At 45.0% G+C, this 25839-nt stretch overlaps 1 protein-coding gene across 1 annotated transcript in view; it reads left to right on the forward strand.

The window, feature by feature from the left end:
- Positions 1–3117: 3117 nt before the first annotated feature.
- Positions 3118–25839, forward strand: part of LOC122471279 (transformation/transcription domain associated protein) — a 113468-nt gene continuing 90746 nt past the window's right edge. Inside the window, 12 exon segments of the mRNA XM_043559673.1 lie at positions 3118–3347; positions 5962–6122; positions 6537–6586; positions 11929–12039; positions 13270–13374; positions 14295–14378; positions 15672–15728; positions 17410–17535; positions 18843–18920; positions 19125–19213; positions 20082–20178; positions 22957–23095. Coding sequence (XP_043415608.1) covers positions 6023–6122; positions 6537–6586; positions 11929–12039; positions 13270–13374; positions 14295–14378; positions 15672–15728; positions 17410–17535; positions 18843–18920; positions 19125–19213; positions 20082–20178; positions 22957–23095 — 1036 coding nt within the window. The 5' untranslated portion in view covers positions 3118–3347; positions 5962–6022.

A 25839-nucleotide genomic window follows, 5' to 3' on the forward strand; every position in this document is an offset into this window, starting at 1 on the left:
CAGGGCCCTAGCTGTCACTGAGGGCCTTGTGACACTCAGAGAACTGCAAGGAGGAGTGACCAGGCCCCTCCTTGGACACGCCTTGGCCTAGGCAGGCGCTTCCACCTGCCTTAACAGAGCGGAACATGTCTTTCCTTCTGGAAGGTGGCTCTGCCTGTCTGGCCTTCAAGACTGGACGCTGGTTACCAGGATCTCTGTCTCAGCTCTGCCTTTGCTTTCCTCTGTACTTGGGCAAGGGATCCCACCCAGAGGGGGTGGGGGTGGGGGTTGGATGGCCCCTCTGGCCTGGTGGGCACTGATGGGCCACTACTTGAATTGCAGCATGGGAGTGAAGGCACCTATAGGTATGGCCTGTGTCTCTGTGACAGCTGTGGTCCCCACTGAGGATGGGCCCGCTGGCCACACTGCCATCTCACCTTGATGGAGGGGGAACAGATTGGAGTGAGCTCTCCTTCCCCCATAAAGTTAAAAATGCTAGTAGGTGTCACTCCACAGAAGCATCAGTCACCAGCATGGGGACAGTACCAGGCCTAGGAACTGGGAGACTTTGGATCCTTCCTGAGAGTTATGTGACCTTGGGAAAGTCACTTCCTCTCAGTGCCTCACTTTCCTTTTCTTGAAAACGGAAATACTCCCTATGACATATGTTGCCACGATTAAATGAGTTAATGCTTAGAACAGTGCTTTGGACATTGCACTCAATCAGTGTTGGCTGTCATCATTAGAATTGCTTACAGACCTGGGAAAGTTGTGCTTGTCCATCAGGAACTGAGAAGAAAATTGTGCTTGGAAAAAAAAGTTTGTTAAGGTTAGAAACTGAGATTCAGATATTTAACTATTTAACATTATTCAAAGATCTGGTTATTAGTTTCTTTTAAAACAAACTAAATGCAGGGGCTCCAAGCTGGCTCAGTGGGTAGAGTGTATGACTCTTGACCTTAGGGTTAAGTTTGAGCCCCATGTTGGGTGTAGAGATTATTTAAAAATAAGGTCTTTAGAGGCGCCTGGGTGGCGCAGTCGGTTAAGCGTCCGACTTCAGCCAGGTCACGATCTTGCGGTCTGTGGGTTCGAGCCCCGCGTCGGGCTCTGGGCTGATGGCTCAGAGCCTGGAGCCTGTTTCCGATTCTGTGTCTCCCTCTCTCTCTGCCCCTCCCCCGTTCATGCTCTGTCTCTCTCTGTCCCAAAAATAAATAAAAAACGTTGAAAAAAAATTAAAAAAAAATAAGGTCTTTAAAAATCTTTTTAAATAAATGAACTAAATGCAGAAAACAAAATAATAAGATTTTTTTATGTGTATCTGTATTGCATTGAATAATGTTACAGTAGTCACACATAGTCATATCTATGTCACAGAAGCCAAATGCAAGGCCACCCTGAAACTGATACTCAGACTGTGAGGCTATTGGGGGAAAATACAGTATTATGAGACAGTGAATGAGAGGTGGAAGGAACAGTGGTTTTCTTATATTGGATCTTAAGAAGATTCTCTCTGAGGAGGTAACATTTGAGCTCGTCAAGGATGACAAAGAGCCAGCTTTGTGCCTCTGAGACACAAAGGTGGGCATGATGCATAGTAAGGCAGGCCACCGTGGCTAGAATATGAAGAATGAGGTTGGGAGGTACATAGGGCCAGGGAATGAAGATGAGCTGAAAAGACTTTGGAGGGTTTTAAGCAGAGGAGGCATGGATCTAATTTACCTGATAGGGATAGAGTTGACACTGTCTCTGACCTCTAATTCAGGGGAGAGACAAGAAAAGAGATAAAAATCATTACAGTATTTTGGGTACCTTGCTAGGAGAAGCTGGGGCCATGGGAAGTGTAGGGATTTAGCCAATGTTAGAGCTAGGCTTAACTATAGGTCTCTAGCTTGTGCAATTCATCTGAAACTTATCAAAAGATGTCTACCCTCTGCTTTTTTCTCTACCCCCTTCCCACTAAACAATATTAAACAACAAAGTGTTTGCACACTGATTTCAGCTCTCATATTATTCAACCTTCCCCAACTTTGGACTGATTACTTTTGGGGGTGGGGAGTGATTTTGGTTGCAACTTTTTCCACAGTGGAAAAGGTGTTCTGACCCATTTTATTTCTCCCAGGGTAGAAATAAGTGACACCAAATGCATCCACTTAAAATTCCAGCACTTCAATAGAGGATTGTTCTTGGGTAGCAACGTTAAACAAGCAAGGAGCATGCTTCCGAATAGGGCTTCAGGATTTCTTGCAGGCATTACAAGTTGCCTTTATTACGAGGTGTGAAATGTATCTGTCTGGGAAGGGGATACAAAGACTTTGGTAACTTAGCGATTACAGATCCTGGAAGTGGTGGAGAGACGTCATCACTTTAATGCTCTGTCCACCTAACCATGGGTTACCAGGAGCAGTTCACTACTCAACCACTATCCTAGATGGAGTCATAGGTGAGGCCCAACAATACTTTTCCCTTCTAAGGCCCCTTGGTCCAGCCCACGCCATCTCACCTGGGCATCAGGGCGTTATGCCCCACTCCCCTTCCTTCTCATCACTGCTCTATCCTGGTCCAGAGACATATGCCCGCCAGGTATGAGGTGACAGAGATCCTCTGCGCGGTCCAGCCTCTGGGTGATGTAGCCGCAGAACAAATGATCAGGCCGACAATCTCCGAGCAGAACACCAGGGCTTTCCTTGTTTTCCAGCCTTCGCCTTTCCAAGGCCCCTGCTTGCCTCCACCTTTCCACTGGGTTAAGAACTACCCCAGAAAAGTAAGGAGGTGGGGGAGAAAACCCCGCCCCACTGCCACGTTCAATTCAGGGATGGACTCTTCCCGGGCCTGACCGCCGCCTCCTAAGGAAGCCCCTTGGGGGCCCACCGCCCTGCAGCAGCCCCCGATGTCCCTACCCTACCCTCTCCGGGCCTGGCTCCTGAGGTCAGATTTAGGGCAGCAGGAGCCCAAAGACTCCCGCCACCTGCCTGCCCACTCCAACCTTGCCGGCGGCCCCGCCCACGCAGGCGGAGGTTTAAAGGGCCGGGCGGGCCCACCCGTGCGCAACGCCCCTCCCTGCTCCCGCCGCCTGCCCAGGCCGCACCCACTTGGGGGCGGCGCGCCCGGGCCTATTTCACCCGCGGCGGGCGCGGCCGCTTTAAGCGGGGGCGGGACTGCACGGCGGCTGTGGCTGCGAGGGCTTCGCTGGGGGTCGCGGGCTGGAGCTGCAGGAGGCCGGCCGCCGAGGTGAGGGTAATCGCGGGCAGGCGCAGGCAGGCGAGGGAGGGCAGCGGAACGGCCCCAGGAGGCTCGCGCTGCTGCCCGGACCAGTGCGGCGGGGACCCGGCGTGGGGAGGCCTGTGCGGCGGCTCCGCGGAGCGACAGAGGTAGGCTCCGTACGCCGGGTCCCCCTAGGTCCCCCCCCCCTCCCAGCCCCCACCGGGGTCCAGCCCGGGAGGCGGGGGCCGGCGGCCACCCTGTAGCCTCCGGCTGCCTGGCGGCGCTGGGGAGCTCTGGGAGGCGGACGGCTAGCGGAGCGGGAATTGGCCCTCGGCGCTCGCCGTAGCACGGCTTGGAGGGCGGACGCTGGGTGCCCGGGGACGACGACAAAAGGAGGGAAGCGGAGAGCCGTTTGAGACCGGGAAGAGAGAGCGTGAGGTTGGGGCCCCGTTCCCCCGGAGGCGCCCCGGGCCAGCCTGGCACCTCCCGGCCTCCACGCAGGCCCCTGGCTCGTCCGGCCCGGCGCGGAGAGCGAAGGTAGCGGCGACGACAGCGCCCCCTCTGGTCCGGCGGCGCCGCCTCAGTCGCGGCGCGGCGGGGCGGGGCGGCCGGGCCGTTTGTCTGTGCGCGGGCGCGGCGCCGGCTCCGGCCTTCCCACCTGGCCCGGGACGCGGGCTTCCGTCGGGCCCATGGCCGGCGGCATCATCGAGCTGCTCTCCCGCAGACGGGCGGAATGGGCCGTTTTCCCTCCTCAGCCCACCCCCCACCCTCACCCTCACCCCCAGGCCCAGCAGAACGCGGGGCCTGGCCTCTTGGGGCCCCGGGCGATGGAAGAGTTGACTTCGGTGAAAAAGGGGGTCCAAGGAGTTTGGGCACGACCCGAAGTTTCGTAGGCACAGAGAGGCCCTCACCCTGACTCTCGGGTCCCCAGGGATGAGAATATGGGGGCATTCGGTGAAATGCCCGAAAGAGGAAGCAGTAAGTAGTCAGGTCTTCCAGCAGGGCTGACGGAATCCCCCTCTTCTGTCTCCGTGAGTTTTCCTGCCCGGAGCAGGAGGAGCGGGATAGAGCACCTCTCGGCGTCTTTTCTGCATCCAAGTGCTTTTTTTGGTGGTCTCGGAGACCGTGGCCAGAAGAGGCTTTGTGGAGTCAGGGTGTCCCCATCACTTGGGGCACAAGTGTGAGCTGCAAGGGAGTGCATCCGGTAGGCAGGGCTTTGCAAAAGGTCGGCAGAAGAAGCAAATTAAGTCCTGAAACTGCGGCTTCGTGCCCAGTGGAATTAAACAGTTCTATACACAAGGAAGATGGGTAAAAGCAAATTCATCAGGTTCTCAAGATACTTCTGTGAGGGCTCTTAAAATTCAAACCAAGTGTCAGCCTGGAGAGGTAGCTCCTGAAGTGTGGTCATCAACGACCTGAAGCATGCATGCATGCATGCATTCATTCATTCATTGAAGGAGTATTTTCTAAGTACCTACTTTGTACCAGCTGCAAACAAAGTTTACAGCTTCCTGGGTCCCTCACTGAACCACAGTCTCTGGGTAGTGCTTGGAAGTCCGTCTTTGGCACCTGGTGATCTTAGTGCACACTGAAGTTTGAGAACCAATTACCTAGGATAGAGGTTGCCAAATCCAGTCAGCTGCCTTGTGTTTGTTTTTGTTTTCTTTTTTAGGATTTTTATTTATTTTTTTTTTTTTTAATTTTTTTTCAACGTTTTATTTATTTTTGGGACAGAGAGAGACAGAGCATGAACGGGGGAGGGGCAGAGAGAGAGGGAGACACAGAATCGGAAACAGGCTCCAGGCTCTGAGCCATCAGCCCAGAGCCCAACGCGGGGCTCGAACTCACGGACCGCGAGATCGTGACCTGGCTGAAGTCGGACGCTTAACCGACTGCGCCACCCAGGCGCCCCTAGGATTTTTATTTTTAAGTGATCTCTACGCCTCTGCACCCAGCGTGGGGCTCGAACTTACACCCCAGAGACCGAAAGTCTCATGCTCTACTGACTGAATCAGCCAGGCGCCCCTCAGCTGTGTGTTTTTATATAGCCTGTGAACTAGGAATGCTTTTTACCTTTTTAATTATTTTTTTAATGTTTTATTTATTTTTGAGAGAGAGACAGAGTACCCATGGGGGAGGGGCAGAGCGAGAGGGAGAGACAGAATCCGAACCAGGCTCTGGCCTCTGGGCGGTCAGCACAGAGCCCAATGTGGGGCTCGAACCCACAAACTGCGAGATCATGACCTGAGCCAAAGTTGGGCGCTTAGCCAACTGAGCCACCTAGGCACCCCGGTTTTTACATTTTTAAATGGTTGAGAAAAAAATCCACAGAAGAAGAATGTTTCATGACATTTTAGAATTATATGAAATTGAAATTTCGGTGTCCATAAATAAAAGTTCTCTGGATCACAGCCATGATTTTTCGTCTGTGGGTTGTCCATGGCTGTTTATTGGCTATAACAGAGTTAAGTGTTGTGATAGAGACTAAAAAGGCTAAAATGTTTACTTTCTGGCTTATAGAGAGTTTGCCAACCCCTGGCCTAGGGAAAGAAAGATATGCAGTAAGGGGGAGAGGGGGACGTCTATTTATAAAAATCACGTTTAGAAGTTAATAGATAAAATGGATATAAGTAAATTTCATTTTCCAAAAAGCAGAATGAATAGTATTCTGGGTTAATTAAAAAGTATTTAGTTTAATGTAGTTATTTAGGTAAGATTTTCCATATAGATTGTGAGCCTGTGCCTTTAATAAGTTGACAGACCATGTGCTTCTTTTCATAGGCTGGGTGAACTCATGGACCTGATATCTTTCTCTTGAGAAACCAACCGGCTGAAAAAAAAAATGGCATTTGTTGCAACACAAGGGGCCACGGTGGTTGACCAAACCACTCTGATGAAAAAATACCTTCAGTTCGTGGCAGCTCTCACGGATGTAAATACACGTGAGTCAATTCTGTTGTTAAGAAGTACGTTATCGGGACTCATTCTGTTCCGTTCAAATGACATGCACCTGGAGATAAATAGTAATGTCAGCTTTTATCCTAATTTTCCCACTCCCTGCCTTGTGGAGAAGCAAAGTGATGAGCATTGCTGGCTGGAGCCCCAAAGAGGCACACGTGTGTGTGTATGTGTATGTATGTATATATCTGTGCCCTTGTCTGTGCATGCACACGTATGTCTGGGAGTATGAGTGTGTGTGTGACTGGTGGTAGGGAACAAGTTATGTGCCTTCTGTTGGACCATGACAGTCAAACTGATAAGATCTGATTGCTTCTCTTCACTCCCTAAATCTTATCATTTTCTGAAGACCCTTAACATAATTTCAATTACCTGATGACTTGTTTTGTCATTTACAGCTGATGAAACAAAGTTAAAAATGATGCAAGAAGTTAGTGAAAATTTTGAGGTATGAGCTTAATTTATTTTTTTTCTTGTGAGCTGAATATTAACATGTGCTTTCCAACTGCTCCTCTGTCAATCTTACTAGTAAGTCAGAAATCGTTCTCTCTGTTAGTGTGACCTATTGCATTTCAGAACTGAAATTTGACCTGCACACAGTATTGTCCAACTTCCTCACCTAGTAACCGTGAACTTCAAGTGATGTTGAGGAATGTTGCTTTGGTTTTGGTGGTTGAACTTGTTTTCGTTTTGAGGCATATGCTTTCAGGATGCGCTCACACTTGTGTGGTAGATTTGCTGTATTCACATAATAACAGGTGGAGTGAGAGCTGGAAGTCCATTGTGGCTCTGTTACTTAATCACTTCCGTGACCTTGAGCAGTTTCTCTCTTCTGAGTCTCACATTCCACGGTTTTATAGTGTCATGTTAGGTCTCTGCACTTTTCTTCAGTCTGTCTTGTCTGTGTTCTTTAGATTGGATAATTTCTACTGCCTGCCTTCAGGGTCACAGTGTTTTGTGTCCTCTCCAGTTTGCTGAGATGTTTTTTTCTTTAATTTTTTTTTTTTAACGTTTATTTATTTTTGAGACAGAGAGAGACAGAGTATGAACAGGGGAGGGGCAGAGAGAGAGGGAGACACAGAATCTGAAACAGGCTCCGGGCTCTGAGCTGTCAGCACAGAGCCCGACTCGGGGCTCGAACTCACGGACCTTGAGATCATGACCTGAGCCGAAGTCGGACGCTTAACCGACCAAGCCACCCAGGCGCCCCAACTGCTGAGATTTTTTAAAATTTCAATTTATTTTTTATATTATTTCAGTTATTGTCCTTTCAGTTTTGGAACTTCCATTTGGTTCTTCTTTTTAGATTTTGGGTCTTCACGGAGATGATCATCGTTCATTAATGCCCATTTTGTTCTTGGAACACATAATGACTGCATTCAAGTCTTGAGTGAATCTGGGGTCCCATGATCCTGCCTCTTCGCACGTCTGGGACTTTTTGAGTATGCTGAATATTGTATGTGAAGCGTAGGGACTCTAGCTTCTTCCGTTCCCTCCCTCTGAAGAGTGCTGATATGTTGATTGTGGTAGGCAGTTCAGTGGCCGGCTGATCTCCTCGAACCTGCAGAGGCTTGGTTTTATGCTATGGTATGGAGGACCTGTGGGAAGGCTGAGATGGTCCCCAGGTCTCTCTGAGTCAGTGGAATTTAGCCTCCAAACTCCAGCTCCAGGTGATATCATCAGAAGTTGATTTGAGGCTTTGCTTGTTTAGAGGCTTTACTCTAGGGCAGGGACCTTGCTCAGCTGGGTGTCTGGGGTGAGAAAGAGGTGTTAAGAAAGTGCAGTGTGGCCAGGCTGGACCCACAACATCCTCCAGCACTGCTAGACCCCTGATGGGTCTTCGTCCCTCTTGGTGAGCTGCAGGTAGCGTTACCTCCTCTTACCTGGACGTGCAGCTCAGCCCTCAGTCAAGGTCTCAAGGACTCAGAGAAGACCATCCCCTGTACTTCCTGTTTCTCTGGGGTTCTCCTTTGCAGGTTCCAGCCACCTGAACTGCCTGAAACTCTGGTGTTTGCTCCTCAGCTCAGCAGGATCATCATACTGTCCTTGGGCGCCAGCGTGCCGAGCCCCTGTCAGGGCATGCGTGCCTGAGCAGAGAGCTGTGGTGGCCATGTAATCTCCCCTCTGGAGATCGTGGCCCTTGTCCAGCACCTGAAAACTGTTCTCTCGTGTTTTGTCCAACTTTATGGTTAGTCTGGTGCTGTTAGTTTCATAGGCAGAAGAGAAGGTCACATTTCTTACTTTTCGTGTGGAGATAATAAAACCTTTCTCAGAGAGTTCATGTAATTAACAAAATGTTTCTAGCTTCTGACGTGGTCATTTGAATTGCAAAGGTCGGAATCAGTGGGGATGAATCAGATGCCCTAGGATCTGTAGTAATGGGGAGTATTTCCATTTGGTGGGAGTTTTTCTTTGGTAGTTTTGTTCTAAGTAGACGTTAAGGACTTGTTGCCCTGAACTGAGCTGGGAAAAAAAAAAAAAAATCCTGAGATATTTAGAGATTGAGCTAAAGAGCTTTCTTTTTTGCCCAAGCTGCTAACACAAGCTGTTAAAAACAAAACACAAAAAAACTAAAAAAAGAGGTGGAAGGGAGGACATGATAGGCCTGCGTTCTGCGTTTTTGGCAGAGCTGGTGAGAACCACAGCCCCAGTGGGTTTGAGAGGATCAAGTCATGGAGGGTCTCGTGAACCTGCAGAAACAAGCACTTGAATCTGGCCTCTGAGTGTGGGCACGAGGCTATCTGGATTAAGTGTCTGGCCCCTTTGCCTCTTGTTTCATTTCTCGCTGTTAGCAAGTTAATTTTGGACTTTGGTCCCGGGTGCGTTGATTCAATCCAGAGAACTAAACGTTTACCAAAGCAGTATACTTTGGGCTTTTTAAAATAGTGACTTTTGAAATCTGTATGATATGAACGTTTGCCTTAAGTAAAATCCAGAAAACTAAGCCCTTCAAAGAATTAAATACTAGGGTGAGCATCAGTAGGTAATTCTGTATTGCCACCATTTCCACCCTGGAAGAAAGTCTGAATGGGATGAGTGAAATTAAAAACAATTCCAGTGCTTTCAGGAGCCTTAGAAATTTCCTCAAGCACTTAGGAATAAAATTGTGATCCAAGTAAATGTTGTATGGACCATCTTTCAGGACAGAAAATAAAAGCTTTGAGTTAGAACTCGCATGAAAAATTCATACGGATCAAAGAGCTGGGGGCTAAGTTGTAATGCTGGCAGCACAACGGGGCATCTTGTTGAATGAATCTTTTTTTATGGGAGAAATTTGAAACTGACGTTTTGAGAGCTATGGAATCCGTGGTTGCTAATGGGCTTATGTGCAGATGAGCTGGATTTCTTAACCTTGGTAATGTTCCAGCATGAATCTTCTACCTTATGCCCTTGAATGTGGGCATCTCCCTAAAAAGTCTTAAGCTCTAGGCATGAGAGGTGACAAACACAGTTCCTGCTCCCAGTGAATTCATAGCCTGCTTGGGGGGAGCTGCGAGGCACGGTGGGGTCCCCCACGGCATACTGTGTGAATGGAGCCCTGGGTTCGCCCTGGGAACCTGGTGGTGCTCAGGCGTTATTTTTGCATGGGACCACACTCTTTTCTGGTTTTCGCCTTTACCTCTGTCTTACCCTTTGTAGATTCCCCTTCCAAGATTACCTTAGTGTGATAGACAACCCTACACTTTTATTTTCAGCCCAGATCAGTGTCTGGAGTTTGAGACACTTGTATTTAGTTAACTGCCCAGATGCTTCTTGCGATAGTAACAATTTAACCACTTAGTGCCTTGCTCCCGTCCCTCCCATTAGGAACTAGTTTTAGTGCCTTTTACACCCAGGCTTTCTCATAATTTTGTGCCTTTGTGTATGTTTTTTTTCAAACCTTGTCCTTTTCCACTTTTTCACATGGCTAACTCCTGCTCACCTTTTAGGTTTGAGCATAAACATGGCTTCTTGGGGAAGGCGTTCTCTGCCCTTGGTTCCATTCACTACATTGTGTCCCATTTACAGATGTGCCCTTAGTTGCCATTACCTCCTCCATCATAATTCTGTATTGTTCTTTATCGGTCTTCCCAGCACGTGACTGCCTTCCCCATCTCTGAGGGCACGAATTGTATCTACTTTCTTCATTGTATCCCCGCAGAGCACGTGATAGAATCCTCAATGAGAATTTGTTGCATGAGCAAGTGAGGCCTTAGCAGGGGAGGGGACTTGGCTGTTAGACTTAATTTGCATCCACTTCTAAAGCTTACAGATGGACTGACATTCAGCAACGTTTATAACCTCTCTGAGCTTCTTTATCTGAGAAATGGAGACAATACTTACGTTGGGCTTGTGAGGACCAAGAGAGAAAGAATAAAAAAAAATATATTACCATAGCACGGCGCTCTGGTAATAACACCAGATGACATTTATTGAGCATTTACCGCAGAGCATTTGCTGCATTGTAAATTAACTCATGTAGTCTTTACATGATTTCTTACATCAGGAAATAATAGGATACTCAACAGATGGGGATGCTGAGGCACAGAGGCTAACTGCCCAAGGTTCCCACTTCCTGAGTGGGTTCCAGAAAGTGCTCTAGGAGCCATTTTACTGCACGGTCTCCAGACTGTAGTTTCATTTTCTGTTCTTTTAGAATCAGTGCTGGGATAAATAATGGATTAGGTTGGGTTATAATCCAATTAATGTAGATCTAACCGGTAAATTAGCTTCAGATTAGAAAGAGGTGTCTGTGTGTTTAGGCTCTTTGTTTTCCACCTGAAGAAAGTAAGATCTAGAAGGTAAAGGACCTTTCAGAAGTTTCTTACTCAGGTGGTGGCACAGCCACCTTCTAGAGCAGGCTCTGAGTTCCACTTTTTCCACAGTGCTAGTATTTCTACTTTTAACAGTAAATGTTAACATTTGGGCTCTTAAATTGGATTTCAGAAGCAGTGGTCATTTTAATTAATTTAAAACTGCAATCATGAGACCCCAGGGGCGCCTGGGTGGCTCATTCAGTTGGGCGTCCGACTTTGGCTCAGGTCCTATTCTCGTGGTCTGTGGTTCGAGCCCTGTGTCGGGCTCTGTGCTGACAGTTTGGAGCCTGGAGCTTGCTTCTGATTCTGTGTCTCCCTCTCTCTGGCCCTCCTCCTCTCATGCTCCGTCTCACTCTCTCTCTCAAAAATAAATAAACATTAAAAAAAAAAAAAAAAACTTTAAGGGCGCCTGGGTGGCTTAGTTGGTTAAGCGTCCGACTTCAGCTCAGGTCACGATCTCGCGGTCCGTGAGTTCGAGCCCCGCGTCGGGCTCTGGGCTGATGGCTCAGAGCCTGGAGCCTGCTTCAGATTCTGTGTCTCCCTCTCTCTCTGCCCCTCCCCCATTCATGCTCTGTCTCTCTCTGTCTCAAAAATAAACGTTAAAAAAAAAAATTTTAGGGGTGCCTGGGTGGCTCAGTCGGTTGAGCGACCGACTTTGGCTCAGGTCATGATCTCACGGTTTATGAGTTCAAGCCCCGTGTCGGGCTCTGTGCTGACAGCTCAGAGCCTGGAGCCTGCTTTCGATTCTGTGTCTCCTTCTCCCTGCCCCTCTCCCACTCGTGCTCTGTCTCTCTCTGTCTCAGAAATAAATAAACATTAAAAAAAATTTTTTTTAAAGTTTTAAAACTTCAATCACAAAAGCCTCTAAAAGTACTAAAAATTACTGTTGGCCTCGCTAAAGTGTTTTCTCTTTTGAGGTTATAGTGTGAATGGGAAATGAAAATATGAAAATACGCAGACTTAACGGGGTTTTCTTTTATCTTTGCCTAATTAGAATGTCACATCATCTCCTCAATATTCCACATTCCTCGAGCACATCATCCCCCGATTTCTCACATTTCTTCAAGATGGGGAGGTCCAGTTTCTTCAGGAGAAACCAGCCCAGGTAATCTGTTCAGAAATGTCAGCGAGCAGAGAAAATGTTGGCTTGCAAGCATTTATGAATTAAAACAAGTGAGAAAACTTAGGGTTCCACTTTAAAATAAGAGACGTTTTGGGGCACCTGGGTGGCTTAGTTGGTGAAGCGTCTGACTTCAGCTCAGGTCTGATCTTGCCATTCGTGGGTTTGGGCCCCACGTCGGGCTCTGTGCTGACCGCTCAGAGCCTGGAGCCTGCTTTAGATTCTGTGTCTCCCTCTCTCTCTGCCCCTCCCCTGTTCACACTCTGTGTCTCTGTCTCTCTCTCTCAAAAATAAATAAACATAAAAAAATAATAAATAGAGTAGGAGAGGTTTTGTCATGTAAGGATAGTTTTGTCCCAAACCATGCCTCTTCAGTTAAATGTCTTGGTTTTAATTCTTGACTTTTGCTGACTGGTGACATGTATACACTGTGTATTATAGACGAGTTCATATATCCACAAAAAGAGGGAGTGATCCCTTAGGTGACCCTCTCCATAGCTAGTGCCTCATCTACTCTTAGTGTCCATTCTCGTAACTTGTGGCCAGTTTTGTTTTATCTGTACCCGCCCCCGTGCTTTGCACCCCCCCCTTCCCACCTTGATCATTTTAAGACTGTCTCATCATAATTTTTTCTATAAATATTTCAGCGCATGTCTCTTAAAAATAACTCTTTAAAAGTTAACATAATGCTAAACAAAGCATTTCTATGTTGTACCAGTTGAAGATCTACACATTTGACCTACCTTTTAGTTGTTGACTCCACAGTCGTACTCCAGAAGCTTAGTCAGCTTGTGATGTAATCAGTCCTCAGGCCCAAGAGAATCAATCAGGGAGAGGATCGTAGGAACCAAACACATGATGGAGGGAGATCCCAGACCAAGTTCAGTTTGTGTTGTGCTCTTTCATCTGGAATCCAGCCAGCAATCACACACTAGTGCCCTTCCGCTGGAAATAGTGATAAGTTTTCAAAGAGGGAAGGTTAGGCTTGGTTGATTTGGTACACGACTGTGGAAAGCTTGAAGTAATGGTTTGCGGTATGTACCTGGAATTACGTTTAAGTAATTTACAAGACTGTTCCTGAAATGGGGTCCATCTTGTAGTTGGGTGGTTCCCAGTGTGGGGTGCAGACAGCCGTGTAACTTGGAGAGTATAAAAGAATTATTCTGGGACTCTTGGAAGGATTTGATATTTATGTTTTTTATTTTTCTTCACCAGCAACTGCGGAAACTGGTCCTTGAAATAATTCACAGGATACCAACCAACGAACATCTTCGTCCTCATACAAAAAATGTTCTATCTGTGATGTTTCGCTTTTTAGAGGTAATCTTTGAGAATTCTTGTTATTTAGCCGTATTCAGACTTTCAGTGGTTTTCTTCTTGTAGAATCTGGTATTCCATGCTTCTCTTTCACTGAAGTTGTGATTCGCATGAGTAAAAACTTTCTTAATGTCCATTTTGCCAACCAGATTACTAAGAAATATTAATTGAAGATTCATGGAGTCAGCAGGGAATTGAGTAGACATAGTGGAAATGTTTGGAAAGGTTTGGGTAGACAGACTCAGAGTGCAGGGCCCTTTGGTTTTCTTCTACTTCAGGCACAGTAGATGCTGCTAAAGAGTTTCTCAAACTCTTCGGGTGAATCCACCTGATACCTGTTAATGTTAACCTCTAAAACTTTCCTTGCTGCTTAGTCCCAACGGGTTTAGAATTCTGTTGTATTTTGGGGCCTCTTGGAAGGGTGAGCTTTGGAGGGGGATAGAGTTGGATTCAGAGCCTCTTCTGCCATGGGTTAGCTGCTGTGGTAGCCTCATTGCTTACCTTCTCTGAGCCTTAGCTTCCTCATAGGTAAGATGTGGAGGACACCCCCATTCAGAGAGCGTAAAGGATTTAGCAGATTGTCCAATACGGGGTGGATGCTCACCAGTTCTGTTGGCAGCATTTTTAAGCAACGAGAAAGCGTGCTTTGGACCATTAAGACCTTCCTCTTCCTTCATGGTGTGACTTGCCAAAGTGTTACTCTCCAGAGCTCACTGGCAGGATACCCTTCCGTTGGTCCACCAAAGACCTCAAAAGCTTCTTGTCTGAGGCTACTGTGTTCTGTGTTCAACACATGAAATCTGGGTTGGCTGACGTTGGGTGCGTGTACAGAAAAATGCTTAGAAAATAGCCTGTGATCTTTAGATTAAAATAACCTTAGAAGTGTAACTCTTTTTAAATGCTTTTTTTTTTTCTTTTTTAAGACGGAAAACGAAGAGAATGTTCTTATTTGTCTAAGAATCATTATCGAGCTACACAAACAGTTCAGGCCACCCATCACACAAGAAGTAAGTGTTTAGACTGATAGCATTTATAAAAGTATGTCAACAGGCTTTTTCTTTTGCATAATTTGTGTACTGTCTTTTAGAATTGATGATGGGACATGCTGCTTTCCAGAAAAGGATAGCCTCAGTCTGGGGGAAAGTCTTTATGGGTTTCATAGTGACTTTTGTTTGGTCCATGTTTATATGAATATTCTGCTGAATTTGTACATTAGTTGAAACGTGGTAAATACTAAACTGGCAGGGCTGTTTGGGTAATTCTGGTATTTACAGGTCTGATGTGCTGGAAGGCTCCAGTCATTGTATGCTCTGCAAGGGTGTGAGATGTGGGTTCTGAAGTCAGAACTGGCTTGGAATCTCAGCTCTGTAACTCGGTAATTGACCATCTGTAATTGGCATTGGGTCAGCTCCTAGCCCTTTGGAGCTTTTTCCATAAAATGAGCGCCCTCACAGGACATAGCCACAAAAGATTGCTTGAAGAATTCAGTATGAAAGTTAAGTTCTTAGCAGAGTGATTGGTACCTACAAAGTAAGCATTAAACCTGCTGTTAGTCATAGTTAAGGTAGTATCTTCTCTAACATTAACTTTAGTAAATGCATGTTGTAGATTATTTTGGAGTAAAGATGCAATAGAATTCCTGTCATCTTAAGAAAGCGATTTTGATGTCTTGATTTCTGTTCCTCGTCCCCATCTTGTGTATATGTATATTTCCTACATAAGAGTGTTTCCCGATGGTAAAAAATTCTTTACAAAGTTGATTTTTAATGGATGTGTAGTAGTCTTTCTTACGATGCCCTTGTTTTTAGATAGTTAAGGTATTGCAGAATTTTTATGTTACGACTATTGCTGAATATCTTGTTTACAGTTCAAATTATTTCATAGACTGGTTTTGTAGTAGAGTTATCAAGTCAAGCGAGTTAATGTTTTAATGCTTCTGAGAGATATTGAATGTCATTAAGTTGATTTCCAGAAGGGTTTGAGCGGTTCATGCTTCCCTTGGTAGTATAGGAGAGTCTCCCTCTGGTTGGATTCCATCTCACATGGATAGTAGTACTTTTTGAAAGGCAATAAGTGGTATTTATTTTCATTTTTGTTCCTTTGCTCTTCCTGATTTAGAAACTTACTTCCTTCTTATTTCTTTTTTTGTCTGTTCACGTTCATTGCCTGTTGGAATTTGAGTCTGACATTTTTCCTGCCTGTTTTGTGAGTTCTTGTACTCATGTATTAGCACTTGCATTACTTACTGTATTTTCTGTTTATAAATTTCTTATGTTGTCTTTTTAAAACTTTACTTTCAGATTCATCATTTTTTGGATTTTGTGAAACAGATTTACAAGGAGCTTCCAAAAGTAGTGGTATGTTTTTAATATCGTTTGAATCTATTATTTGTATACATTTATTCCTCATTCCAAAGGGAATTTGAAATAGTTGGGTTGAAGGAATAATTGGGGGGAATGCAAATTTGAGGATGAGGAGTGTTTAGTGGTGGTCAGAATGGAAGTTGATAAATCAGCCATTTAAAAGGAGTTCTTTCGGTTTCACTGTTTAAATACGTCATTTTTTACGTAAAAGCAGTGTGTTTTAGTGTAGAAATTTGCAAAAAAACAAAAAACCCAAGGTAAATTGTCTGTAATTTTCTCACTTGTAAGCAACCGTTGATATTAAAGTTTCACTTTTTCACTTTTTTCACGCTTTTTAAAGATGGTTGCACTCCTATTGTGAGGTTTTTTTGGGAGGTAGTGTCCGCTTTTAGATTCCTTTTCAGTGTCATTAAAATTACTTCCTATGTTGAAAGAAGTCTTTCTCAGTGGCTTCAGCAGTGTGTGAAAGCGCATGGCGTGCATGAGGGCGGTCTCCTCCCCACCTTACTCTCACCTAATAGACGGTGCCACTGGGACCAGTTTGGAACATCCTGTAACACACTTTTCTGCCAGCAGTCATAGTTCTTAGTGGCCCCATAATTTCCCGTCCTGTGCGTGTACCTGGATTGTCTCCTTGATGCTGGTTTTCCCAATTTCCACTTCCTGTCACAATCACAAGTAATACTGGTAAAAAAATTTTGGTAAAAATCATTGTGCATGAATCTGTTCGTGTATCAAAGTTTTTCTAAAGATTTTTTTTTTTAAGCTTTAAAGGAATTTTTTTTTTTTTAATTTTTTTTTTTTTCAACGTTTATTTATTTTTGGGACAGAGAGAGACAGAGCATGAACGGGGGAGGGGCAGAGAGAGAGGGAGACACAGGATCAGAAACAGGCTCCAGGCTCTGAGCCATCAGCCCAGAGCCGACGCGGGGCTCGAACTCACGGACCGCGAGATCGTGACCTGGCTGAAGTCGGACGCTTAACCGACTGCGCCACCCAGGCGCCCCTAAAGGAATTTTTTAAAAATCAAAGAAGTAATATCCTTTTGGTATTTTAAGGATTTTAATCTACGAATGTATAAAATTTCATTTGTTGCATTCTGAAATTGTCAAGTTATCATTATTACTGAGTTAGCAAGTGCTGACACTTGCCATTCAGTCAGAAAAGCTGCTTTTCATAAGAAGTGGCCTTATTTAATCTAAAGCCCAAGTCGCATTGAGAACTAAGGATGGCAGTGAGGCCCTGGCCTTTAAAAATGTCTGTGCTTTGCTTCCATTCCTGTCTTTGATCTATGTGTAGGAGACTGTTTGGGAAGTGGATTCAGTGGGGACTAGCTCTGAGTTTCCTACCACCAGAGGGAGGGGCTACATTCTCCCCCCCCCCCCCCCCCCCCCCCCCCCCCGCCGAGGTAGGGACGTAATGCCATGCACCTGATCTCTTACCAGCCAGGAAAAAAAGGAGAAAATACTTTGGGCGAGTTTTTTGTTTTCCATTGTTGATGGTAGAGGATGTCGCTGTCATGGTCTCTTTGTCCGTAAAGAGGACCCCAAGTACTATGGCATCAGTGCAACGGAAAAGCGTACAACACTGGGTTTGCTCCATCAGGTGTCAGGTGTGTTTCATTGAGGAATATTGTGTCTGCCTCGGAAGAATGATTTCTGCTCTTTCTATGCAGAACCGCTACTTTGAGAACCCTCAGGTGATCCCCGAGAACACAGTCCCTCCCCCAGAAATGGTTGGTATGATCACAACAATTGCTGTGAAAGTCAATCCAGAGCGCGAGGACAGTGAGACAAGAACAGTAAGTTTTTTTCCATCGTTTTGCTTTGTTTTTATCCATGTCTCCTATACTTGGTAGAGGAAAAAAATGAGGTACTCTTCATGTATATTTTTAGTGTATTTTGGGGATTTTTCCTCTAAGCACTTGAGGTATTTAAGATCAGAGGCGTGTGAGTGCTTGAGAGTGTCACTGGTTCTGCTGTGCAGCCCGCAAGTCCTAAACGTGAACTGTTGCTCACTGTGGATGGGAAGATAAAATGATAAGACAGTAGTGCAAATCCAGAATCCTCTGTTGGGAAGAGCAGCTGCCCAGGAGAGGTGACCTCTGTTCCATCCTTAGCTTTGACATTGACGACGTCCCTTTAAGCTGCATATAAATTTGCGATTCAGTACCTGAGAGCATGGGGTCTGAGGACAGAAGCTTAAAACTTGGGGACGATGTTCCAGCCCCACCACTTAGGCCTTTTTGGCTGTAGCAAAGTACATAGCTTTTGTTCTGTCCTTAATTTTCCATCTCCTTATCTGACAAGCCCGTCTGGTGGGATTTTGTGAAGGTAATGCCAGTATTGTCTGCAGGAGATGTGAGGTATTTGAAGCGTCTGGCGTAAAGGTAACCTGTACTGAGCACTTACTGTGGCTGTGTTATTAGGATTGATCCAGGGATACTATCCATCTGTATCTGTTTCACTGCCATCGTTTTGCAGCATGTTTCAGTTTGTGCTAGAATAAAGAGGAAACTACATGTCGGAGAAAGCTTTCTTTCCTTTTCTCCTCCTGAATTAGGAACTCGGTTTCGATGTCCGTCTTTGTGTTTCTTTTCTTGCTTGTCTGTTCCTGTCCGTTGCCCCTTCTGGATCTGTGTCTGACATTCTCCTCATCTGTGCTGGGAGTTCTTAATATGTTAAGACTAGTGAATTTTTTCTTATGTTTATCGTAAGCGCTCTCTGTTTATAAATACCTTGGAATAAAGCTGGGTAAATTTGTACTTTTTGCTGTTGTTCTTTTAAGTAAAATAATAGATACTAATTGGAAATTTCCCCAAAAAATAAAAAATAAAGTTTCCTCAGGTGATTTGAATGTCTGAGTTTAGACGAATTTTCCTGATGTTTTTACCATAGGTGGTGACGTTGGAAAGTATGTAAAAACCTTTATATTAAACGATAGTTCTCTGTGCTTTATTTTCAAAGTGGTTTGGATCTTTCACCACAGATATTTACAAAGATGTGGCAGTATTTTCCTTTCTCTTCATTTCCCTGGGGCGATGCCGAGTGGTGGGTTATTTTAAGCGCCATGGTGATAACCTTGGCCCCATTTGCTTCTGTCTTACAGCATTCCATCATCCCAAGAGGGTCTCTTTCTCTGAAAGTGTTGGCAGAATTGCCCATTATTGTTGTTTTAATGTATCAGGTATGTGTACTGCTTACTAGTTTCTTGGGGTTTTGGCTTCTTATTTTATGACAAAATTCATTTCTGATTTTCTGTGGCAAACAGAACGTGTGTGGTGGACACGTGCTAACTAATGTAATGAGTCTTAGAGTTTTTCTTGGTATGCCAAGTTATTTTGCTATAGCAGAGTGTAAGAGCATGAAAATCTGATATGTTTGCTTTTAGCTCTACAAACTGAATATCCACAATGTCGTTGCTGAATTTGTGCCCTTGATCATGAATACCATTGCAATTCAGGTATCTGCACAAGCCAGGTGAGATTTCTCTGGATGGCGACATGGCTCACTGCCACGGTTCTTTAATTCCAAGTGAAAATATGCTTACTGTCGTCTTTCATAAGACACGAAAACTTTGAGTGATAAAAGTTCTGGTAAAGCGATACGCGTTTTTGACTTTTTGAACTTGTGTTTCAGTCATGATGTTAATGGTTATTTCAGTTCCTTGTTCTGTAAAGATGAGCTGATAACCACGGGTTTGGGGGTCTTGTGAACTTAGAGCTCCCGTTACATGTTCCTGTGCTCACTCCCAGCTGTGGGATATCCAAGCCTCTCCACCTTCAGGCCCCTGCTCTTGCTGTGCCTTTCAGCCCAAGTGCTGGAACGTTTTCTCCCCCTCGTTCCCTTCCCCTCCCTGTCAGCCTTAACCACCGAGTATGTGAACCGTGCATATCCATCTTGCGAGGCCCCCTTGAAGCTTTTCCCCAAATGTAACAGCATTCCTCTTAAGACCTTTGTCACTTTACTCTCTTGACTGTAACCCATCTGGCTCTGAGTCATTGGAAGGCAGGACCTGAGATTAATCAGCTGTAACAAGCCCCGGTGGCCCTTTAGGGGGTCTTTTATGGAGCCCCTGGTCCCCTGATGCAGTCTGCTGGCTGTGTTGATCAGTCTGGCGTTGGCTGTTTGGGTGCATGTTATGGCTGCCGTGCCGCGGCTTGGAGAACGGCTTGCTTTTTATGCTTTTAAATCCTTTGTGTTAATCTGAACTGGTTGGTGCTGTGTTTTTGTCTGTGTAGAAATCAAACTTTTGGGTCTTAGTAATTATCGTAGGCTTTGATTAATATTAACATAACCTAAAGAGTTAAGAGTTAATATTGTAAATTCTATTCATTCCTCTATTCAGGCAACATAAGCTTTACAACAAGGAGTTGTATGCTGATTTTATTGCTGCTCAGATCAAAACATTGTCATTTTTAGCCTATATCATCAGAATTTATCAGGTAAGTTCACTGACTTTTAAGGCAGGTTTACTGAGATCTAATTTACACACAATAAAATTCACCTTTTGTAGGTATACAGTTCTTTGAATTGACAAATTCATACAGTCGGTAACCACAAACACACCAAAATCTAGAACATTCCCACCACCCCCAAAATTCCCTTTTATATGTTGTCCATTTCCTCCTCGGTCCCTGGCAGACACTGACTTTGTGGCCCCTAGTTTTGCCTTTTCCATAGTGTCAGAAAAACGAATCCTATGGTGGGTAGTGTGGGTAACCTTTTGGGTGTCACTTCTTTGACTTAGCAGTAGTGTGGAGGTTCATCCTTGTTATTTTATTTTTATCGGTGGATAGTCGTCTTAGTCTGCTTAGGCTTCCCTAACAAAATACCATAGACTGGGTGGCTCGACCAACAAAAATCGGTTTTCTCACAGTTCTGCAGGTTGGGAAGGCCAAGATCAAGGTTCTGGCTGGGTTCAGTTTCTGGTGAGGACTCTTCCTGGGTTACGGATCACTGCCTTCTTGCTGTGTCCTTGCCCGGGGCGGGGAGTGGTAGCGAGAGATTGCTTTTTCTCTTCTAAGGCCACAGTCCTATTGGATTAAGGCCTCATTCTCAAGATCCCATTTAATCTTAATTACCTTCAAAAGACTCTGGTTTCCAGGTCTAGTCACAGTGAGGGTGAGGGCTTCAGCCTGAATTTGGGGGATCACAGTGTGGTCTGTAGCCACAAGGTATGGATGCACCAGGCTGTGTTTATCCATTCCACAGTTGCTAACCATTTGGGTTGTTTCTGATTTTTTTTAAAGCAACTTTGTCAGGATATAATTCGCATATCCTAAAATTCACCTTTTTAAAGTATATAGTTAAGTGCTTTTAGTGTATTCATAGAGATTTATACAGTCACCGCCACTGTCCAATTTTAGAACTGTTTCTTCACCCTCTGAAGAATTCCCATACTGATCGGCAGCAGTGTGATTCGTTCTAGGCCCCTAGCCCTGGCTACCACTGATGTCCTTTCTGTCACTAGATGCGCTGATTTCATTTCTGGCCATTGTTGATAAGGCCGATATAAATAAATACTGGTGCACAGGTTTATGTGGGGATGGATTTGATGCATTGAGTTTTGCTGTTGGAAGTTGGTGTGACAGCAAGTTATGAGGAGAGATTGGAACTTTAAAATAAAAAATGGCATCCTTAATTAACCGGTGAGAGAGGGCGATTATGTCTCTGTTTTTCCCCCACTTGTAGTTGTAGTCTGTCCTTATTTCAGTCTTGAAGAACTTGAAAGAGAGAAACGACCCCTTATTTCCCATCAGTCATACCACGTTTTTGAATAAAAGTCTTGTGTAGCTGTAGTTATTGTAAAGTGCGGCATGAATTTAGTCCTGATCTATCCTGTAGCAGTGAATTATAATTTTTTTCTTAAGGGAGAGACTTTATTATTTTCAGGAAAATTGAAAATGGAAACATGTATGCCAGATTGTTTACAGTAAAAACTACTTTGAAAGCATTCTTATTTTTGTCCTTTAAGTGCATTTGTCTCTATGACACCGTATACTAAGAAAATGTATGTTTGGTTTCAAAATCTGAATTAGTGGTGGCTCAGTCAATTGAGCATCTGACTTCGGCTCAGGTCACGATCTCATCATAGTTCATGAGTTCGAGCCCTGTGTCGGGCTCTGTGCTGACAGCTCAGAGCCTGGAGCCTGCTTTGCATTCTGTGTCTCCCTCTGTCTCTGCCCCTCCTTTGCCCGCGTGCTCGCTCGCTCGCTCTCTCTTTCTCTCACAAAAATAAATAAACATTGGGGCACCTGGGTGGCTCAGTCAGTTAAGTGTCTGACTTTGGCTCAGGTCATGATCTCACGGTTTGTGAGTTCGAGCCCTGCGTCAGGCTCTGTGCTGTCAGCTCAGAGCCTGGAACCTGCTTTGGATTCTGTCTCTCTTTCTCTTCCTCCCCCACTTGCTCTCTGTCTCTCTCTCAAAAATAAACATTAAAAAAAATAAAAAATAAACATTAAAAAATTTTTTTTAATCTGAATTAGGTACTCCTGGATATTTTATTTATTAAAAAAAAATTTTTTTTAATGTTTGTTTATTTTTGAGAGAGGGAGAGAGAGCATGAGCGGGGAAGGAGCAGAGAGAGAGAGGGAGACACAGAATCCGAAACAGGCTCCAGGCTCTGAGCTGTCAGCACAGAGCCTGATGCAGGGCTCAAACTCACAAACTGTGAGATCATGACCTGAGCCGAAGCCGGACACTCAACCAACTGAGCCACCTGGGCTCCCGACTCCTGGATATTTTAATCAGCTTGAGCTACCTTGGTGAATTGCCTTCTTAACATGCCTCAAAAGGAAACTGATTAGAGCTTATTCTGAGTTGATGAAAGGTGTCTCTGGTGTCATTCACAACTTAACGGGATGACGGAGTGGATGATGTCTTAGGAGATTTTCAATATTTACTTCTCCTGCTTTCTCATCACTGATGAAATGATTCAGGTGCATTGTTAAAAGTTGGGGAAAATACAGAACAGTATAAAGAAGTTGTCTGTAATTCCATTATATAAAAGAAACTGCTGCTTAACATTTCTGTACATCCTTCCACTGTGGCAGCGTTCATGCAAACTACTAAAACTTTCTGGATAATACTTGCTTATTAGGATGACCACTTTATGAGGGTCCCTTGAAGGAAGCATAGTCTTACTGAACTCTTTTGAAGTTTATAAAATGGGGGTTTTTCTTACTACCTATCTGTAACTGTTGCTTTCCTCCTTTTTATAGGAGTTGGTGACTAAGTACTCTCAGCAGATGGTAAAAGGAATGTTACAGTTACTTTCAAATTGCCCAGCAGAGACTGCACACCTCAGAAAGGAACTTCTCATCGCTGCAAAGCATATCCTCACCACAGAGCTAAGAAACCGTATGTCCACCTTGTCTCGGGATGTTTGTGCGGCCATGCTGGCGTGGTCCTGTCACCATCTTCGGGGTGGGACCGCGGGTCTTTAGTTCCTTCACATGTTTTAGGCTCCATGTGTCCTTCTTTCTGTGTTGCTGTGTTGTGTTTACTTTTCCCCTTCCTTTCTCTGCCTCTTGCCTCCGCCCTCTTGGGCTGCCTCTCTTTGCCTGCCACCAGGTTTCTCTGTGCTGTCCGAACGGTCTCATAATTAGCATGGTCGTTCCCTTAGCGTAGCATATGTTCTCAGCATCTCATGGTATTTCTCTGCCTTTTGGGTGCATATCTTTTGAAATGGCAAGTAGCTGTTTGCTTGTTGATTCATAGCCAGTAACCCTTGAAAGGTGAGAAGAAAACTGTTTTCTTCCTCCGTGCTGTGAAACAGCTTGGGGGATTGGTCCTGTTTTGATGCATAAGACTGATAATTGCTTTTGGCCAATCTGATAATTATATTTTTTCTGTCAATTATTGATACATATTTTTTTTAATGTTTATTCATTTTTGAGGAGGGAGGCAGAGAGAGAGGGAGATACAGAATCTGAAGTAGGCTCCAGGCTCTGAGCCCAATGTGGGGCTCGAACCCACGAATCGCAGGATCATGACCTGAGCCAAAGTCCAGACCCTTAACCAACTGAGCCACCCAGGTGCCCCAATACATAATTTTAAAATATTTTTGTATTTGCTGTGTCCAAATTCCATCCTAAATGTTTTGAGGGGGATAATCTTTCCCCCCAGTAATTGTTCAATATTAAGTGGGTTTTTTTTGCCTCTGGTTTGTAAATCAGAACATACATAAAACTAAGATTGGGCTTCTTTACATAATTCTTAAACATGAAGGGAAAGATACAGTTTGCGTGCTTACACGTGAGCTAATATGATAAAGCTCAAATGTTTTTATGTTATTAAAATACAAGTTATGCATGTAGATATAGCTGAGTAGAATATAGACATTTTTAAAACCCTTTGTGTGTGAAATGTAACATAGCAAAGTGCACAAAAGAAATGTATGATTTGCCAAAAATTACAGAACAGATGTGCGTGAACATCACCCAGGATGAGAAATTCAGCGTCACCAGCACGCAAGGCCCCCCACGTGCCTCCAGGGCTGAGGCCCATTGCAACTTGTCCAGTCACGGCTCCCTTGGCTGTATGTGCTTTTTCTCCGTGTTCATCTCTGAACACTGTTGAAATAGAAGAATTTTACACGGGACACTTTAAAATCTCTCCACTGCAGTTCTCAGTAACTGTTGGCATTCCTGCCATTTCGAGTGAGGAGGATCTGGGGGTGTCTTTGGGGAGCTGTGTAGCAGGTTTCTACTTGTGGAAACGCTGACAGAGCGCTTCTCGGACAGCCTGTGTTCCGTCCCCCACAGCCCAGCCGTGTGAAGCCACGCGGCTCGGGTTTGGTCTTCAGGCTGTGCCGCCAAGACGGGTGCATTTCTGAGCTGCTGCTCTTGGGGTTTGACCACATCAGTCGTGTTGAATACAGCTTTACACCTCCCTTGCACCTGCCCCCCCCCCCCGCCCCCCCGGCACCCTGTGCCCTCCTGCCTTTTAAGTCTTTCTACTGATGGGCTTGATTTTTTTTTTTTTTTTTAACAAGCTGTTTTAGGATACTTTATTTTGAAAGTATCTTAGGTAACAACATCACAACTTACAAAGGTGTCTATTTAAAAGACACACCTAATCACATTCGATATTAGTATTATATATTAGTATAAAATACAAAAAATGTGTATATATACGTAAAATTTACACGTCCACCAACATTTTAAGGTATCTGAAACGATACTAAATAAATAGTAACCCCTTTGCACGAATTCTGGAGAGCAGTAGTTTGAGAAAACCTGGCTGTTTCACAAAGTTACCCATTTTCTTAGAGATTCTGATTCTGGGTCACGGAGGGAATCTGGGAACTCGTGCCTGCGCCTTAATTTCTTACCACTTCCTCCTCCCGCTCTTTGATCGTCCGTAGCCAGCCCGCCAGTGTTTGGCGCTTGAGTCCTTTGCATCTTTCCTTCTGTGTCTCTTTCCTATTGACTACCTCTGAGGACATTCCAGGCATGTCCCCTTCTCTGACTTCAGAGGGGCAGTTTGTCGCTGCTTCCATTTGGTACTTGTCCCTGTGCTGCCTGGCTTTGGGAATTAGCCAGAGAGGTGCTCTGTGCCTCTCTGCGTCTGTTGTGTCTTTGACCCTTAGTAGCTATTAGCTGGCAAAGGATGTATTTTATTTGACTTACCAAAGATGGCCACGGTGTCAGACTTGTTCTAGAATCTAAACGTTCTCTGGATGTTTGTGGCCAGAGCTCCCGGCAGCGGGGCAGGGGGTGTGTGTATGGCAGAGAGACCTAAAAAATGTGGGTTGCTGCCCTCTGTGCACATCCTCAGAAATGTGAGTTGTCCCTGAGTGAAGATGAGCTGTTTCTACGCTGGTTGGCTCTACAGGCCCACAGGGGAGCAGGGAGGGGGTTTGGTGAGGATTCCACCTGTAGGATTAGAGACAGAACCCTGGTGAGCCTCACTCATCCAGGGAGTTGGGACCTATGTCTACCAGAACCCTGCAAAATTTCTAGACTTTGGTACTTTATGTGGAGAAATACCCTTCTTTCTCCGTATTTCTCCATAATGAGTAAGCATAAAATGTTTAGGAAGGGGAGGACTCCAGGGCAGTGAATAAAGGGGCATTTAGAGGATACTGCCCCTCTTCTCCA

Source organism: Prionailurus bengalensis, chromosome E3 (assembly GCF_016509475.1).
Source record: "Prionailurus bengalensis isolate Pbe53 chromosome E3, Fcat_Pben_1.1_paternal_pri, whole genome shotgun sequence".
NCBI classification, from domain to species: domain Eukaryota; kingdom Metazoa; phylum Chordata; class Mammalia; order Carnivora; family Felidae; genus Prionailurus; species Prionailurus bengalensis.